The sequence below is a fragment of the Gossypium arboreum genome, chromosome 13, assembly GCF_025698485.1.
Source record: "Gossypium arboreum isolate Shixiya-1 chromosome 13, ASM2569848v2, whole genome shotgun sequence".
In the NCBI taxonomy this organism is placed as follows: Eukaryota; Viridiplantae; Streptophyta; class Magnoliopsida; order Malvales; family Malvaceae; genus Gossypium; species Gossypium arboreum.
This window is the reverse complement of record NC_069082.1, coordinates 9,549,015-9,568,610: the sequence shown is the minus strand read 5'-3', so window position 1 is coordinate 9,568,610 and position 19,596 is coordinate 9,549,015. Positions and strand designations below refer to the sequence as shown.

Here is a 19,596-nt window from a genome sequence, read left to right as displayed (position 1 = left end):
AATTTAAACCCTTTTACTCGTTTTCACTTAAAACCGAGTAGCATAAGTTGTTTAACATAATTTAAAACCTCATATTCTATCATAAAACACCAAAATACACAAATTTCAGCCATGGGTATTTTTCCAAATATGAACCCTAGGTTGAATTATTGCTAGAATAAGCTTAATCAAGTTACCAAGACTCCAAAAACGTAAAGATCATTAAAAACAGGGCTTGAAATCACTTACTATGAAGCTTGAAAGTTGAAGAAACCCCAGCTATGGAGGAGAGCAAAAATCGGCAGAAACTAATTGAGAAGATGACCATTTTTGTGTTATTTTTCCCTTTTTAATTCATTTAATATCCAAATGACCAAATTGCCCCTATTTACTAAACTTTCAAAAATTCCTTCCATGTCCTAATTTTTGTCCATGAACTTAAAATTGGTCAAATTGTTATTTAAACCCTCCTAATTAATATTCCAAAGCAATTTCATACTAAAAACTTCTAGAATACAAGTTTTACAAATTATTCGATTTAGTCCCTAACCTCAACTTAAGCACTTTATGCATAGAATTTCATCACGAAATTTTCACACAATCATGCAATCATACCATGAACCTCAAAATAATAATAAAATAAATTTTTCTACCTTGAATTTGTGGTTTTACAACCACTGTTCCGTTTAGGCCCTATTTCGGGATGTTACACAATTAGCCCTTTGACGCGCATTGGCATGGGTTTGGGTCTGGCAGCGGGTTGACGCGCGGATCTAATAGTCGAAACGGCACCGTTTCATCCTTTATTAACTTCCCTTTTTATTCCCTTCTTAAAACACAGCCTATCCCTAAAATAAAAGTTGCTAACTCCTCTTGTTAGGGTTTCGTTCGGCAAGTGGCCGTCCAACCACCATTTATTTGGTGATCGACAGTTCTCAGGCCAGATTCGGCCTTTTTTAGCCACAAACTTCCCTTTAAACTTCGATCTCGACGAAGTGAAAGGGAATCAATGGCTTAACAGCGGGGTAAGTCCTCTTTTCCTTTTGCTTTAGCTTTTTTTTATGTAAATGATAAAGAAATCGATGAAAATAGGTGAAAAGAACCGAGGATTAAGAGAAGGGAAAAGAAAAAGATAACCTTTCTCCTTTTTTGATTTGTCGAAGTGATTCAAAAAAAATAATAAATGAATAAATAAAATAAACAAATAAAAAGAACAAGAACCAAGAAGTAATCTGTGAATCACCTTGAAATCTTTTAACTTTTTCTATTTGATGTACGTGTAAAAACCAGAAGAAACATTACAATAGCCTTGTATGGCTTTATATAGCCGAAATAAAAAATAAAAATACATCATTTTTGCTATTTTGTGCTGCTGTCGTTCATTCATTTGTTTGCAGGTACCAAGTATCGTGGCAAGGCAATTTGGCATGTCTGCAGCGTCTGGAAGGTCGTGACGATGGGAGCGCTGGAGGTCATTGAAGACTGGAACGTCACGGAGGCCTTGGGAGGGAGGCTCGATTCTTGGCATAAGCGAGGAGAGCCCTAAGGTTTCTGGAGTTGTAATTTTCTGGGCCTATCGGGCCTGTTTTTGGGTCATTGAGTGTTGGGCTAATGTAATAAAGGGACTTGGGCTATTAACAATTTATTGGGTTTTTATTATTTTTTATTTTTTTGTTTTTGTGTTGTAACGGGCCGGGCAAAATTTGGGCTTTATAGTAGTTATGAAATTTGAAAATCAGATTCAATTTTCTTCTATCTTGTTTCTAGCTTTCTCACCTTTTATTTTCTTAAATTTCTTCTTTCAAAATCACCTCGCAACAAATGTATCAGAGCCTCGTCGGTTCTCATGGCTACTGAGGGCATTACAACCAGGCTTCAGAAAGATATGACACTGATTCAGAATGAGCTTACATAGTTGCAAGCAAAGTTCAATCAACTGGACACAAGGATTGACGCACCTCTTAAGGATTTCCAGGAAAGAATTAAGAATGAGGTTCGTTCTGAGGTACGATCCAAGTTTCATTCAAAGCTTCACTCTCTATTTGAGCAGTACTTTAGCCAAACTCCTCCTACTGTGGTTACTGGTTTGATTCCAAATAAAAGAAAGGGAATTTTAGACGAGAGTCCTCCAGGATTTCCATCAAGAGAACAATTTGTTGTGTCTCCCATACCAGATCTGAGACATACTGGTGTGTCTTCTCGTGTGAGCAACTTGGATGTTGGGAGTACTCTTTTCAGAGTGGACTGTCTTCATTTTTATGGGAGTAATTTTCGAGGGTGGTGGTTTAAGTTTGAAAAGTACTTCGAATCGGAAGGGGTAGGAAACCATGCTAGAGTTCGAATGGTGATGTTGCATTTGGAAGAGAAGGCATTAGATTGACATCATTTCTTTGTCCAAAGGCAGGGAGGGCTACATCGAGTGACCTGGGACCTGTATGCCAAGGACCTGAATGAGCGCTTTGGATCTGACTCATTCCTTGATCCTATGGCTAAACTTGTCTCACTCAGGCAACAAGGATTTGCTGATCAGTTTCATGATAGATTTGTAAGTTTCCTGAATCAACTCCACTTGCCTGAAACATATGCATTAAGCATTTTCACAAGTAATTTAAAACCTAAAATAGGACAGTACCTTAAGTTGTTCAAGCCACAAACCTTGGTTCAGGGGGTACACTTTAGCTAAACAGGTTGAAAATATTGTCTTAGGACCTTCGAGGAAGTGACTACTTGTAAATAATACAGTAGGCCCTTGTAAACCTTTATTGCCTGTTTCCAGAATGCATCATGGTAATAGGGGCCCTTCACCAATAGGTGGTTTTGATGGTGTGGTCATTACTGGTCAACTAGTCCCTACTAAATCTCTTTCTCAAGCTGAGATGGATGATAGAAGGAATAAAGGGCTTTGTTTTTTGTATGGCTCTAAATATATACCAAGATACAAATGCTCCAAATCCTAATTATATTAGCTTATCATTGAAACACAAGTTGATCATGATACTAATGCTAAAAGTCCTACTTTAGAGGAGTTCCAAGACTGTCTTGACTAATTAGAGGTAGCATATCAAATGGTTGAGTTTCCTACTCCAGTGTTGTCTTTACATGTTTTTCAGAGGTCACAAGGGCACAATACTATGAGGTTTTCAACTCTCATTGATCAGAGTGAGGTGATTGTCTTGGTGGATTCAGGGAGTACACAATTTTGTGGACTCCAAAGTAGCTAAGAGATTGAATTTAGCTATGGAAAAAGTAAGTACACTTAGGGTCATGATGGCTAATGGTGTTCGATTATCAACTCAGTGGTTGTATAGTGATGTGTAGTGGAAGACACAAGGCTATCATTTCTTGACTGACTTTATGATTTTGCCAATAAAGTGGTGTAACTTGGTACTAGAAATTCAGTGGCTCTTGTCTTTAGGGCCAATCATTTGGAATTTCTCAGCTTTAACCATGAAATTTGAACACATTGGGCAGAGTTGTGTTCTCCAAAAGATTATTCCATGTTCTTTACATATTGTGTACAATTGTCTAAATGTTTGAGCATAATAGGGATTGGTCCTTATCCTATGTTATTGACTTCATGTGCTCAAACCACACTCACTGTTCTATCAGTACAACTGCCTTCAGACTTACAGTCTTTACTTGCTGAATTTGAAGATGTTTTGTAAACACCAACAGGATTACCTCTACCTCGGTTGCAAGATCATAAAATTCCACTGATAAATAAAACTAAGATAGTGAAGATGAAACCCTATAGATATCCTTCAATGCAGAAGATAGAGATAGAAAGGTTGATTCAAGGGATGCTGCAGGCTAGTATAATTCGTGACAGTAATAGTCATTTTGCTTCTCCTGTGGTGATGGTCAAGAAGAAATATGACAATTGGAGGTTGTGCATTGACTACAGACAACTTAACCAACTGACCATCAAGGACAAGTTCTCTATACCTATCATAGAAGAATTGCTTGATGAATTGGGCTAGGCAAATTTCTTTTCCAAGTTGGATTTAAGGTTAGGCTACCATCAAATAAGGATGTGGGACAAGGATGTGCATAAGACAGCTTTCAAGACACACATGAAACATTATGAATTTCTTTTCATGCCTTTTGGCTTGACAAATACTTCCTCTAATTTTCAAGCACTTATGAATTTAGTCTTTAAACCATTGTTGAGGAAGTCAGTCATTGTTTTCTTTGATGATATACTCGTGTACTCTAACACTTGGTTAGATAATTTGAGTCATTTACAGGAAGTGTTACAATTGCTGAGGACTAAATGCACTTTTGGAGCAACTCAAGTTGAATATCTTGGATATATCATCTCTCGAGAGGAAGTTGGCATGGATATGACCAAAGTAGAAAGTGTCATCAACTGGCATTGTCCGCAATTTGTTAAGGAATTGCAAGGGTTCTTTAGATTATTCGGGTATTACAGAAGATTTATACGAGGATATGGAGGGTTGCTTAAACCTCTCACTGCCCTATTGAAGAAGGATACTAGGTGGCAGTAGACTAAACACACACAAACAACATTTCAATAGCTCAAAGAAGCCATCTGTCAAGAACTAGTGTTGGCTTTACCTGATTCCAAGCACCATTTTGTGTAAAGACTGATGCAAGTAGGCAATGGATAAGAGCAGTCTTAAAGCAAAAGGGTAAACTTGTAGCATTTTTTAGTAAAGCTCTGGGACTCAAACACTAGGCTCCTTCTACATATGATAAAGAAATGTTGGTTGTACTCCTAGCAGTAAAAAAGTAGCATCCCTACTTGATTGAAAGACATTTTCAAATTAAAAACAGACCATCAAAGCATAAGATTTTTTATTGAACAACAGGTACTAACCCCCTATCAACAACAATGGGTTGCTAAAATGTTGGGTTATGATTACTCAATTCTTTATAAGAAAGGAACTCAAAACACTGTTGCAGATGCTTTGTCCAGGATTCTTTATGAGCAAGACCCTCAGATTTTTCAATGTGTGGGTGCTATTAGTCTTTCTTGGTCCAAGCTATGGGATCAGATTGTGGATTCTTATAGAGTTGATGCTAAGATCCAAAAATTGTGTTAGGAAATTCAAGACCAACCTAAGCTTCACCTTAAGTATTCTTAGGATGACAGAATGATTTAAAGGTTAAGGAAGGTTGTGGTAGGCCATAATGAGCAGCTTAGGAAGCATATTTTTTATCTCTTTCATGGAGGGTTAGTAAGGGGTCACTTGGGTGTCCATGCTACTAGGCATAGAATTTCGGGCTTATTGTATAGGAATAGCCTTTCACAGGATGTTAAAAAATGGGTTCATGAATGTGTGACTTGTCAGAGATGGAATGTGGACAATTCTACTTCTTTAGGGTTGTTACAGCCACTTCCTATACCTGATCAAGCTTGGTCAGCTATTAGCATGGATTTTATGGAGGGGTTACCTGTTTCAAAAGGGAAATCTACAATTTTGGTGGTAGTGGATATGCTTACAAAATATGGCCACTTTATTGCATTGGTCCACTCTTTTACTGCTATTACAGTGGCACATGAATATCTCAATCAAATTTACAAACTCCATGGCTTACCAAAATCAATAGTTTCTAATAGAGATCAAGTGTTCTTTAGCAATTTTTGGCAGGAGCTCTTTAGACATTTAGGCACCAAACTCCCATTGTCCACTGCCTATCTCCCTCAAACAGATAGGTAGTAAAAAATCCTCAACAATTGCTTGGAAGGTTACCTATAATGTATGACTAGTGAAAAACCATCTGATTTGGTTACTTGGTTACCATTGGCAGAATAATGGTATAATACAACTCACCACTCAAGCATCAAAACTACTCCATATGAAGCCTTATATGGTCAACCCCCTTATATTCATCTTTCTTATATGGTTGGAGCCTCTCAGGTTGCCATAGTGGATCGAATAAGGAAGGTACTCCACTTTCATTTGAAGCGAACTCATGAGAGGATGAAGCAACTAGCCAATAAGAGGAGATCAAATAGGGAGTTTGCAGTAGGTGATTTAGTTTACCTGAAAATTCAACCATATCGACAGCATTCTTTGAGGAAATTTCGAAACCAGAAGCTGTCACCTCGATATTTTGGTTACTTTCCAATAGAAGCTAGGGTGGGGCTAGTTGCTTATCGGTTGCAACTTCCACCAACTGCTTATATTCAGTCCACTTTTCATGTTTCTCAGTTGAAGAAGCATATCAGATCTATATTGAGCTCTCCAGTGTTGCCACCAGTGGGATCTAATGATGCAGTTCTCAAAGAACCCATCAAGGTGTTAGATAGATGCATAGTCAATAAGGGGAATCAAGCAACTACTGAAGTCTTGATTGAGTGGGTAACACATTTCTAAAAGATGCTACTTAGAAGAACTTGAAGGAGATCCAACATATGTTTCCTGCTTTTGATCTTTGAGGATAAAGATTTGCTTCAAAGGGAGGGGTAGTTGTTATGGAATGCAATTGTAACTGTCATTTCATATTTCTATTAATTACTATTAGTTTTTTTTTTTATTGTAATATGCTATGTTTTAGTATTATTTTTGTAGTATGGTGCGTTTTGTATTTGAAGGGGAATCAACGATTACTTAAATGTTTCGTTTTGGGAAAAACGTCGTTTAATGAAACATTTAGTTTTGGCAATGGTTATTCTGCCAATTGTTACAATTTGTTATTCTGTTTCTCTTAATAGCCAATTAGAGAGAGCAGAGGTAGTTATGAAATTTGAAAACCAGATTCAATTTTCTTAAATGTAATACCCCGAAAGTTTTTATAGTAAGATATTATCCTTGATATAGTAAAATAAGGAAATAAAGTGACAAAAAGGGAAATTTTGAGTTATGTCAAAATTGAGAAGTATATTATGATATATTAATTCAAGAAATGACTAAATTGTAAAAGTGATAAAAGTTTTGTTGCACAAGAGTAAATACTCAAAATTTGAGGGGTTAAAGTGTAAATATGAAAAATTTGAAGAACCAATAGTGTAAATATTTTAAGAGTGGAATGATCTAGAAACTAAGGAAAATGGATGAATTAGGACCAAATTGAATAGGTGAAGAACTATGAGGGACTAAATTGTAATTTTATCAAATTAAATGATGACTCAATGATGGAATTTTAAAAGATAATAAAGGGAAAAATAGTCAATTGGAAGAGAGAGAAATCTAGAAAGCAATGATGATGTTGGAGATATTTTAGATTAAATAAATAAATAAATAATAGTTTATTAATATTTTAATTTAATTTTTAAATGATATTTTATTATTTTATTATCATTTTATTTAGTATATATAAGGAAAAAAGATGAAGAATCATCATCTTTCCTTTCCCATGCAAACCAACGTAAGAGAAGAAGAAGAAAAGAAGTTTTCTTTCTTTACAATTTAGTCCTTCCACCAAAAATTCATTATTTTTACCTAAAAATTGAAAGAATTTCCATAGCCATCAAGAGAGAAAGATAGCAAGGAGATGATGGGGAGCGAATATTAAGTTGGATTCAAGAAATAGAAGCTGGAGGAGAGAGAAAAATCAAGTTAAAGATTGAAGTCAATAAGAAAAGGTAAGAACATCAGGATTTCAATATATTTTTAAGTTTAATATTGTTGAAAAGTATGGAATTGATGTTGATTTAGAATTTTCTTATATATGGTCTCATGTTCTTGTCATGTTAGTGAAGAGAAAATAAGAGAAAGTGATGAGAAATAGTGTAGAAAAAGAAAATAATGGTGTTATAAACATGGTAATTGATATCTTGCACTAAAACAGTTCTGGACAGTAGCTGTAGTCTAATTTTGAAAAATCACCAAACATTTTAGAAATCTAATTATAGGATGAATAAAATGTTAAATTAAATATTATTGAGTCTAGTTTCTTATAGAATAAATTATGTGAGAAATGGAATTGTAAATCATGAGATATAATAAATTTTGTGAGATAAGGTCAGAATAATTTTGGGTCCCCCTGTTCTGACTTTGAAAAATCATAAAAAATTGGATAAAAATAATCATGGGTTTAAATTTATATGTTTATAATTTTGAATGAGTCTATTTTCAATATAAATAAACAGGAACATCATTCGAATTCTGTACAAGGAGATAATTAATTTTTAGTGAAGAAGGGTCAGAACGGTCAGATAGCAGAATAGGGGTAACTTTAAAGAATAAACTGTACTTATTGGATAAACCAAAAATTATGAAAATTTTATGGTAAGAATATATATGAGTCTAGTTTCAATGAAAATTATCGGATCTTAATTTGGAGTTCTATAGCTCCAGATATAAATGATTTAGTGACTATGATGCAGATAGATAGCTTGAATATTCATAAAAGTAAATAATAAAAATTATGGATAATGTTACTTACAAGTGTGTTATCTACATTAAGGATGTGGAATGGAGAGGAGGAGGAGGAAAAATATGTATGAATATTCATCTAGCATGGCTAATTTGTATATTTTAGGCTCAGAGACTAAATTGAATAAAAGTAAAACTTTATGGGCAATTTTGTAAAAATGTCAAAAATGACCAAATTGTATGAAATGGATTATTTTATTATTTAAATTACAAAATTGAATGAAATTATTAATTTAGTTCAAGATCGGGGGAAAACATGTTTTAGGGATTAAATTGAAAAGTGTTGAAATTATGGAAAATTATGATATTTTATAGAATTCATGGACTGTTATCAATATATATGAGAATAATAGCTGGAAATAAGGATTAAATTGCAAGAATTTTATTTTCCTGACCCTAAGGATGAAATAGTCATTAATTAAAAGTTTAGGGACAAAATGGTAATTTTGCCTAGAGCATTAATTAAATGCATTAGAATATGAAATGAATGAAAATGATGAAAAAATTTATTTATAAAGATCCGGGCGACTCAAATATGGGACTTGATCGTGGAAAAGAAAAGATATAGGATTAATGAAATTATAAACACAAACAAGCAATGAGGTAAGTTCATGTAACTTGAATTATATTCTTAAATGCTTGAAATGTATGTTTTTGATATGAATATGATTTGAATGTTCATTATATGAAAATTTATGAAACATTGATATATTTGATAAAAAGGGGAAGAAATCACTGTTGAATGGAAGAAAAATTCGATAGATCTCTGAAAAGGAATTGACGGTAAAAAGGATCTAGCCCGGACGGGTGATCCTATCCTGATATAGCCCTCCCGAAGAATATGTGGAAAATGGATTTAGCCCGAACGGGTAATCCAATTAGGATCTGAATTTAGCTGGACCGGTAATTGGATCCAAGCTCATTAGAGTAATTGTCGTTGCGGGGATTTAGCTTGGGTAGTAATCCCGGCAATACTCTATGAGTTTATATTACAGGGCTTTAGCCCGACCGGTAATCCCACCGTAAGGATGAGGTTCACGGAGTGTGCTCTCGATATGAAATGTGTAAGACCGTGGTTGAAAGATACCATGGCAACTCGATATGAAATGTGTAAGACCATGGTTGAAAGATACCATGGCAACCTGATATGAAATGTGTAAGACCATGGTTGAAAGATATCATGGCAACGTGATATGAAATGTGTAAGACCATGGTTGAAAGATACCATTGCAACGTGATATGAAATGAACAAGACCATGGTTGAAAGACACCATGGCAACATGACAGAAAATGAGTAAGACCATAGTTGAAAGACACTATGGCATCATGTCAAAGATAAATAAGACCGTGGATGGGAGACGCTATGACATCTGTTGAACAATTGATATTTAGGTAATATGTATCAGATGACGAATAGTTATATGAAATGGTTGTGTGAAATGTTTACAAGAACTGGCCATATGGAAATTTATGTACAAAATAGTTGTATGAAATAATTATGAAGATAGATAAACGAAATAAGTATAAGTACATGGAATATAATTTATGTTAAGTTTGATATAAACTATTACCGGAATAAATATACATTAAATATATGGAACTGTTGGAGCATGAAATATTGATATAATGAAATGAATGATATATGCTTATAAAGAAACGGTAAGAGCATGATATGTTTCATGACATGTACATATATGATTATTTTTGATATGTTGATACAAGGAAATTATGTAAGTTGAGACTATTATTAAACTCAAGTGCGATATGTTGAGAAAATAGATATATCAATGTTGAATTTATATAAGATATGTACAAGTATACTAACAATGTTGCTATTCGATGCTTATACAAGTGCCAAGCTGTTGATTGAATGGTAATATATTTATTTATATGATGCATTGAATCGGTAAGTATTTAAAATTTTTTTAGGTGATCTGCAAATTCTAGTAATGCTCCGAAACCCTGCTTCGACGATGGATACGGGTTAGGGGTGTTACATTCTCTCTCATTTCTCTCTTTCTCACCTTCTATTTTCTTAAGTTTCTTCTTTCAAAATCACCTTGCAACAAAGACACGTAGTTTTAAAGATGCAATCAAACCTGAAAAAGATAATAAGCGAAACTATAATAGTTATGAATAAGGATAATGGGATTCTTAGTATTTTACTTACTTTTCAAACACTGAAGAGGCTGAATCCGATACTAATGATGTTTTCTCAACAGTCCCACTTCTCTTTCTTACCAAAAAACCAACTACTGCAAAACAACACAAAAAGAACCTTTCTTTAATTACACTGTACATAAAACAAAAAATAATAATAATAATAAAGAGAAAGAGAAAGAGAAAGAGAGAGCCTGGATAAGTGACATAGTCACATAGATGGGTTTTGAAGGGTTTTACCAGAGAATTGAAACAATTTGGATCAGGGCCCGAGGAATGAATTAGAACAAGCTAAGGATGAATTTATAAGAATTTCAAACTAAGAAAGAATTTGGATCAAATCATAGAATTTCGAGCTTATTGTACTGAAAGGGCCTTTCACAAGATGTTAAAACATAGGTTCATGAATGTGTGACATGTCAGAGATGCAAGGTGGACAATTTTGCTTCTCTAGGGTTATTGCAGCGACTTCCTATACTTGATCAAGCATGGTCAGCTATTAGTATGGATTTTGTAGAGGGCTTACCTGTTTCAAAAGGGAAATCTACAATTTTGTTGGTAGTGGATATGCTTACAAAAAATGGCCACTTTATTGCATTAGTCCATCCTTTTATTGCTATTACAGTGGCACATGAATATTTTAATCAAATTTACAAATTCCATGGCTTACCAAAATCAATTGTTTCTGACAGAGATTGAGTGTTCCTTAGCAATTTTTGGCAGGAGCTCTTTAGAGATTTAGGTACCAAACTCCAATTATCCAATGCCTATCATCTTCAAACAAATAGGTAGTCAGACATCCTCAACAAGTGCTTGGAAGGTTACCTACGATGCATGACTAGTGACCATCTGATTGGGTTACTTGGTTACCATTGGCAGAATGATAATATAATACAACTCACCACTCAATCATCAAAACTACTCTATATAAAGCCTTATATGGTTAAGACCCTCCTATTTATCTTCCTTATATGGTTGGAGCCTCTCAGGTTGCCACAGTGGATCGAACCTTGTAGCACTGAGAGACTATGAGAAATGTACTCCACTTCCATTTGAAGCGAGCTCATGAGAGGATGAGGTAACTAGCCAACAGAAGGAGATCAAGCGGGGAGTTTACAGTAGGTGATTTAGTTTACCTGAAACTTCAACCATATCGACAACATCCTTTGAGGAAATTTCGAAACCAGAAGCTGTCACTTCGATATTTGGTCACTTTCCAGTGGAAGCTAGGGTGGGGCAAATTGCTTATCGGTTGCAACTTTAACCAACTGCTCGTATCCATCCCATTTTTCATGTTTCTTAGTTGAAGAAGCTTATCAGATCTGCAGTGAGCTCTCTAGTGTTGCCATTAGTGGGATCTAATGGTGCAGTTCTCAAAGATGGGGAATCAAGCAACTACTAAAGTCTTGATTGAGTGGGCTAACACATTTCCGAAAGATGCTACTTGGGAGAACTTGAAGGAGATCCAACATAGGTTTCCTGCTTTTGATCCTTGAGGACAAGGATCTAATTCGAGGGGAGGGGTATTTGTTATGGAATGCAATTGTAACTGTCATTTCATATTTCTGTTAATTACTATTAGTTTTTTTTATTGTAATATGCTATGTTTTAGTATTGTTTTTGTAGTATGGTGGGTTTTGTATTTGATGGGGAATCAACGATTACTTAAATGTTTCGTTTTGGGAAAAACGCCGTTTAATGAAACATTGTAGTTTTGTAATGGTTATTCTGCCAACTGTTACAATTCTTTATTCTGCTTCTCTTAATAGCCAATTAGAGAGAGCAGAGGTAGTTATGAAATTTGAAAACCAGATTCAATTTTCTTCTCTCTCGTTTCTCTCTTTCTCACCTTCTATTTTCTTAAATTTCTTCTTTCAAAATCACCTTGCAACAAAGACACGTAGTTTTTAAGATGCAATCAAAGCTGACAAAGATAATAAGCGAAACTATAATAGTTATGAATGAGGATAATTGGATTTTTAGTGTTTTACTCTCCAAACATTGAAGAGGCTGAATCCGATGCCAATGATGTTTTCTCAACAGTCCCACTTCTCTTTCTTACCTCCCCCAAAAAAAAAAAAAATAAAGAGAAAGAGAGAACCTGGATAGGTGACATAGTCACATAGATGGGTTTTGAAGGGTTTTACTAGAAAATTGAAACAATTTGGATCAAGACTTGAGGAATGAATTAGAACAAGCTAAGGACGAATTTATAAGAAGTTCAAACTAAGAAGGAATTATATTGGAAATATCCCGAAACAGACAAGAAAATTTCTTCCCCCCAGCAAGCCTACGCTTTTACAGAGAAAATCCCTAAGAAATTATTTTGATCTTGCACGGAAAAAAAATCTCCATCTTCTATCTCACGCCGCAAGCCTACCCTTTACGCCCTCTTCTTCTCTTAGAACTGTATAACCATGGATTCTATATCCTTTTAAAATATAAAAATCAAAGTACTCCCAAAAATATTCTACCCTATAAAAGCCCCAATACAAAGTTTTCCATCCCTTTGCTGTCACTGAAAACAACCGAAACCTTTCCCCTTTTACTCTGATTTGGCTTCCGGTTATGGACAAGTATTAGTAATAGAAAAAGTATCAGAGAGAGAGAGAGAGAGAGAGAGAGAGAGGAATGCCGCTAGGGAAGTATTACTGCGACTATTGCGATAAGCAATTTCAAGACACACCTGCTGCTCGAAAACGCCACTTGCAGGGCCTCCAGCACCTCCGTGCCAAAGCTCAATGGTTCCACTCCCAAAACGCCCAAGGTACTCTCACTCACTGCTTTTCTCCCAACTCCCCTACTTCCTGCTTTTTTATTCAAATTTTTGTGATTGCAGATCTTTATCAAACTTCGGTACCACCCTTTTCAAAAGGCGTCTGCAATCGCTTCCTTAATACAGTAAATATCCCTATCTTCTCCTCTTGGAGTGCCATTTTTGTTTCTTTTTTACTTCAATCATATAATATTCAAGTGCACTTGGTTTTCCTGTTTTAGGGATTTTGCCAGTACGGAGATAACTGTAAATACTTCCATCCCAACAATGATTCTCGGACCCCAAATCCTCCACTTTCAACTGCACCAGCAGGTCTTTTTTTTTCTCCCTCTGTTTTATCAATTCATATTTGTTTATGCAGTGCAATGCAAGTAAGGATGGGTTTTATTTATATTGTTATAGGTGGTGTAGTTGGAAATGGAAATGGTATGGCAATATCGTGGGGTAATCTGCCTCCATCCTTAAAGCCCCCACCTGAGGCTGGATATCCACCTCTTCCTTTTGTGGATTGGGGATAAACTCTCTCTCCCCCTTGCTCTGTTTCTAGACACCAATTTCCTCATTTAGTTTCTTCATTTGTTAAAGCTGTATCTTCTTGTTTATATTATTATTACATGTTAGATCACCCACTTTCATTTCCCTGTTCTTTCTCCTTTTACATTTCTTGTCATCATGAGTATGTCAATACCTTGATAATGGGAATTCATTATATTACACAACACAATTGTCTAACAAATCTAAAAGGTGAAGTGTTATGGTTCAATTGATCCTTGGTTCAGTTTAGTTTGTGCATTATAGGAACATATGGTAAGAATGCAAGTGAGAGTATGAATGTTGTATGATTAGGTGGCGGAATTTGAGTAGATTTCCAAAGTCTATCCATAAGCTTCAAAGCTTACTGACATTTAGAGATTATTTGATGTTTCAAAGCTTCAAGTGCCTGTCTGATCAACCTCATATTCGTAGAGGAAATTCAACCTGGTAATTGGAATTCGCTTCAGTTCTCGCACTTCTTTGGTTGCTAAGGCATTGAAATATTTTGGTTAAAGGGATGCAAAACCTCTCGTCTCTTAGATTCCTGGCTGAGTTGCTGTACAAGTCTGAAATTAGAGGAAATTGCTAAGTGAGGGATCTCTGTCTGGGTTGCTCTTACCCATTTGGAAGTCATTGAAATCTGGGATTGCCCCAACTTTGAGGCATTGGTTTCGTAAGATTTTATTTTATTTTAATTAATTTATAAAATGTTTATATATTAAGTTTAGAATCCATTTTGACTATATATGTAACATACTCCAGAATTTTCTAATTTCTTTTAAATGATGTATATTTGAAACAAGTTGATTTTTAGAATATATATCTAATTCAATTAGAAAAATAAAAATAAATTTTCATTTTTTTATTATATATTTTTAGTTTTGAAGTTTTTATATACTTTTTATACTGAAATATTTAAATAATTTGCAGCATATTAATTGATGTATTGATTTTAGCTCTTCATTTATTTTTCACCTCTTTAGCCTTTAAACTTACGTTGTTTGTCAAATCACTCCAAAATAAATAGAAAAATTAATGTTTGTTAACTTTGTTGATATGTCATACACGTTTTATATCAGTAATTAAATAATTTTAAAAATTTTAAAAATTCAAGTATTAAAATTTATGAAGTATTAAAATTGTTAAAAAGTATAAAAATATTTTTAAATTTTAGAAAATTAATTAATTGTTAACACGTGGCAATTTACATTTATACCACGTCGACAAAGTTAATAAACGTAACTTTTCATTCATTTTTGAGTGATTTGACAAATAATACAAATTTAAGAGCTAAAAGAGGTAAAAAAAATAAATAGTGGACTAAAATAACTTCTTTTTTCTTTGTAAAGACAGGGGGCTAAATAAGTCATTATGTCAAAAAATAGAATTGAAAAATCGGTTAAAATTTGATAAAATCATTTATACTATTATTTAATCCTGTAATTGAGGTCATGAGTAAACTAGGTACCCATTTAATTAGTGAAACTATAAAGATATCTGTTCGTAATTAAAATAAGTTATATTATTCGAAAGTATTTTAGTCTTTTTAATTTTAAAAAACAAATAAAAATTTACATGTCGTTAGATTTGAACTCACGTTATTTACATAAAAAGGTTAACATTTAGTTTGCCTCTCTGAACTTGTTCAGAAGTATCTAGTTGGTACTTGAATTTTTTTTACATAGTTGGTACTTAAACTTGTATTCTGTCACCCAAGTTGGTACCTCCTTACTAACACTGTTAGTTTGTGCTGACATGCACTGATAGTCAATATGGTATGACACGTGGCAGCTTCTCAATATGGCATATGATGAGCATAAATTAAAAAAATAAAAAAACTTTAAAATTAAATTAATTAATAAAAAAGTATAAATTTTTATCTAGGTTCATCCTTGATATGAATAAAATTATATTTTTTATTAATTTATATATTTTTAAAGTTTTTAAAATTTTAAATTTATATCTACCACGTGTCATATTGAAAAGTTGTCATGCGTCACCAATAGATTGGCTATCAATGTCACGTTAGCATAAACTAACGGTATTATTGTAGAGGTATCAACTTAGATGACAGAATACAAGTTTAGGTATCAACTAAGTTCAAGTACCAACTATGTACTTTTGGACAAGTTTAATGGGTAAACTACATATTAACCCTTACATCAACAAAACATTAACTTTACATCTAAATCAAAGCTTTATTGTAATATAATTTTATATTTTAATTGTACTATGCATATTATTTTCCCATCAATTGTATATATTGATAATATTGTTAAGAGAGTTAGTGTCACAAGTCAAAGCAACACTAGCTCAATATTGATGACAACACTGTGATATTATTAATGTAACGACCCAATTTTTAGTGGTATCGAAAAATGCGATTTTGGGACCCCATTTGCGTAGCCCGAGTTTGTAAATATTAAATAGGGATATTTATGGAGTTAGTGTATAGATTAATTGAAATCTGGATAAGTAATTTAGCCGAAATTGTGATTAATTATACCTAGGGACTAAATTGTAGAAGATTAATTGCTATAGATTTTTTATTAAGAAAATGCTTGGGGACTTAGATAGCAATAATGTAAAGGGTCAAAATAGTAAATAAACCAATTTGCAATATGAGATTTTGGAGCTTGATTTAGCTAGCTCATGTACCAATTTGTAAAACTGTTAAAGTTTTGAAAGTTACCATTGTTGAGAATTAGATGAAATTGGTGTGAAATTGTTAGAAATTAAGCTTGGTATATTAAAAAAAAGGACTAAATTGTAAAGCTTAATTGTTAGTTTCGTACATTAGGTACCAAATTGAATAAAATGCAAATATGTCATGAAATGTTAGTAGGGATAGAATATAGAAGGTCCCTGATAAGTTTTGGTGAAATTAGATTCTAATCTGGGGCCCTAAATTGAAAGTTATGTTTATCCTTGTTTTAGGGACTAAATTGAATAAATTACAAAATCTGTGTAATTTGGTATTTGATTCTGATTAGGCTAGAAATTGATTGTATAATATGTTTTATAATTATTTGTACATAATGACAACACCGAATAGCCGAGAGGGAAAGGAAAAGTAAAAATCGTTGACGAGTGACATATGTAACCTTGATTTGTACTTTTATGATTCATGATAGAAATATTTGATTTCATATGCATGTTTATTGGTTGTTGAATCATTGAGGTGAGTTTATTATGATAATATGAAATGTTTTGATTGAATTTGATATGAAATATCGAGATTAGAGAATTAAAATGAATAAAATGGGAAATGATATGAAATACTTAAATTGTGATATATGATATAAAAATTATATTGAAATATAATTTTTCAACTTATTCTTTTGCCTATCTAAACAACTGTGTGAACAACTATTGCACCAGATTTAACTTTCTACAAGTCATTTTTCAACTTGAAATAGTAAGGCCTAATATAACTAGCCTTCATCCGATAATGGAAAACCATTCTCCTTGTTTTATTCTTCCAATTCATATCGTTGCAAACATGTTGTTGTCTAAATGGTGTTCTGTTCAGTATTGGAACAGACCTTATTTTTCTCCACCATTGATCTTTCATCAGTTTGTAATAATGAGATCTAATATGTTTGGCCTTTCCACAACAATAACAAGCATATTTTCTATTATTCTTTTTACTTGCCTTAAAAGAAGAAATAACAACCATCTTTTATATTTAATAAAATTCTTAGGAGATATAGGTTTGTTACCAAGTTCATTATGACTAGGTTCGAATCTCTTAACAACAAATATCTCATCACTTTTGCATTCACATTTCTTGATAATAGCTTCGACATTATTTAACTCTTACTCATTTGCTTTCAAAGTAGCATCTTTTTTTTTTCAAGCATTTCATTAGCTTTTTTTAAATCAACAATCATATCATCTTTTTCTTTGACCACTGTTTCAAGTCTCTATTATTTGGCTAAACGCATCTTTTAGGTTGAAAAAAATATCATTGTCATTTTTTAATTTAATGCTTTAATCACCGAATGGATGTGTGATAGAATCACCTTTCTTCTTGGACTTCATTATTGCAAACCGTAGTTTAAGATTCCCTTCAAGTATGTTTGAAGTCAAGCTCTGATACCAATTGTAATAATCTCGATTTGTTTTGTGTTCAATTCGATATTCAGATAGTATGTTTAGACAATATGTTCAAACAAATGTTGGAATAGAACATAGGCAGTATGCAAATAAGAGAATGAGAGAAATAAACATAAGAAATTTGTTAACACAATTCAGATTTACCAATCCTACTTCGCGAAACCTTGCTTAGTAAATAATTTTATTCAACAATTGCTCCAAGAAGTTATTGGTTAAATCTCAATCTACCCTTACACAAAGAAGTGATTGTAGTCCCAATAACTAATCCCAACTTGTTACAAATCATTCACCTCAAAAACCTCACAATACAACAAGAAAAACTCTCCAATAAGCCCACGAAATGAGTCCAAAAGTAAAAGGAAAAATAAACTAAATCAGCACAAGCAATCTCCTAGCCTCCTCTTCAACATGCAAATTGATGCCTAGTTATAGGCCAAATAAGGCAACCTTCAAGATTAGATTTTGTAGAGATAAATACTTCAATTTGATGCATAATAATCCAAGATAAAAGCCTCCAAAAATTATCCCAAAATACAACCTTATCATTAAGTAAAATCATTAGTTTAATCATCAAATAAATAGCTTAAAGGATAAAGATAAATATAAGCTTTATCTAATAAGGCAAGTCGACCAAATCTTCCATAAGCCACCAATTTCGATTATCATGGTTTGAGACGAATTACAATACATCTTGGAATCCATTTGCTTATGGTAAAATCATGTGTAAAGGATCCAGTCGATCAAAGGTCTTGTCTGAATAAGTGTTTAAATAGTTATTTAAACACGTTTGTTTGAACAAGAGCCAAGTCATTAGTCTTGGAAAGCCTTGGTCTTAATAAGTTAGTTGACTATTTTAAGTTATTTACTTTTTTAAAAAATGTATTTTTACTTTTGGTGTGAATTTTTCCTTTAATTTTATAAAATTATTAGATAATGGCATGTTTAATATAGGTGAATATATTTATACAAAATTCGTATAAGATTAAAACGAAGCTTTAGTTAAATTAATAAAAAATAAAATATCTTGATAATAATGATTTGATATTACATATGCATCTTTGTATTTTTTTTAATAGTTGAACAAATATTATATATTTTTCTCCTTTTTATCTTTTAAATGTATAAAAATATCGAGGTGTAAAAAAATGTTATTTTAAATTATTTTCAAAACCGATGAATAGAATTAAAGGGCTAAATCAGAAAATTTTGTAACGATGATAAAAATATAATTTTATCATTATAATAGCCTATAATTTTATTATTTTTAAATGAATAAATTTAATTTTTATAATTTTAAAAAGATTAAAATGTAATTTTATGTTTATTAATTTAAAATAAACGTCTAAATCAAATTTTCAATTTTAGAGGATTGGGCCTATCACCCCTGGTTTCGCCCTGAAGAGAACCATTGTCAACTCTAGCTTCCGATCAAATTATATGACAAGAACTAAAATCTCTGAAAACATATAATACAGGGACCTAATATAGAATTAGACCAAACTGATAAAGGAAATCAAGCTAGAAAACTGTACGGGGATTTACATACCTGCAGCGAGTCAGTAATTTTCTATCTCGCAGTTTCCTTCGAGACTTTCATTTGAAAAAGAAAAAGGGAGTTCATTACTTCTCTGCTTCAGCTACTCCTTGTAACGATTTTTCTTTTCCTTTTCAATTTGGTCCTTT

At 33.0% G+C, this 19,596-nt stretch overlaps 2 protein-coding genes and 1 long non-coding RNA gene across 5 annotated transcripts; 2 read left to right on the top strand and 1 right to left on the bottom strand.

Annotated features, from left to right (window-relative positions):
* Positions 1–4,847: 4,847 nt before the first annotated feature.
* LOC108462243 (uncharacterized) lies at positions 4,848–11,980 on the top strand. The gene is made up of 5 exons (XM_053024496.1): positions 4,848–5,038; positions 5,240–5,659; positions 5,755–5,761; positions 5,865–6,308; positions 11,855–11,980. Exons 1-5 carry the CDS (start codon positions 4,848–4,850, stop codon positions 11,978–11,980), a joined length of 1,188 nt encoding a protein of 395 aa, XP_052880456.1.
* Positions 11,981–12,757: 777 nt separating this feature from the next.
* On the top strand, positions 12,758–14,645 carry LOC108463043 (zinc finger CCCH domain-containing protein 3). 3 transcript variants are annotated; one of them, XM_053023856.1, is made up of 4 exons: positions 12,765–13,251; positions 13,324–13,385; positions 13,482–13,572; positions 14,191–14,645. In XM_053023856.1, exons 1-4 carry the CDS (start codon positions 13,116–13,118, stop codon positions 14,283–14,285), a joined length of 384 nt encoding a protein of 127 aa, XP_052879816.1. In that variant the 5' UTR covers positions 12,765–13,115; the 3' UTR covers positions 14,286–14,645. The 3 variants fall into 3 exon arrangements, with proteins under 3 accessions (XP_052879815.1, XP_052879816.1, XP_017618470.1); XM_017762981.2 differs by having other exon boundaries at positions 13,663–14,645; XM_053023855.1 differs by having other exon boundaries at positions 12,758–13,251; positions 13,482–14,645.
* A 3,421-nt stretch (positions 14,646–18,066) lies between these two features.
* Positions 18,067–19,584, bottom strand: LOC128286577 (uncharacterized). Its single transcript, XR_008277190.1, has 2 exons — positions 19,460–19,584; positions 18,067–18,360 (listed from the first exon to the last, which is right to left on the bottom strand). It is a non-coding gene; the product is annotated as an uncharacterized LOC128286577 (long non-coding RNA).
* Positions 19,585–19,596: the final 12 nt, after the last annotated feature.

What these genes read in the sequence shown, in the direction of transcription:
- LOC108463043 (XM_053023855.1), top strand. Translation starts at nt 13,116, where the DNA reads ATGCCGCTAGGGAAGTATTACTGCGACTATTGCGATAAGCAATTTCAA. An exon ending in CCACTCCCAAAACGCCCAAG is followed by an intron (nt 13,252 to 13,323) that starts GTACTCTCACTC and finishes TTGTGATTGCAG; the next exon opens with ATCTTTATCAAACTTCGGTA. An exon ending in GCAATCGCTTCCTTAATACA is followed by an intron (nt 13,386 to 13,481) that starts GTAAATATCCCT and finishes TTCCTGTTTTAG; the next exon opens with GGATTTTGCCAGTACGGAGA.
- LOC108462243 (XM_053024496.1), top strand. Translation starts at nt 4,848, where the DNA reads ATGTTGGGTTATGATTACTCAATTCTTTATAAGAAAGGAACTCAAAAC. An exon ending in GATGCTAAGATCCAAAAATT is followed by an intron (nt 5,039 to 5,239) that starts GTGTTAGGAAAT and finishes CTTATTGTATAG; the next exon opens with GAATAGCCTTTCACAGGATG. An exon ending in CTGAAGTCTTGATTGAGTGG is followed by an intron (nt 6,309 to 11,854) that starts GTAACACATTTC and finishes CTAATGGTGCAG; the next exon opens with TTCTCAAAGATGGGGAATCA.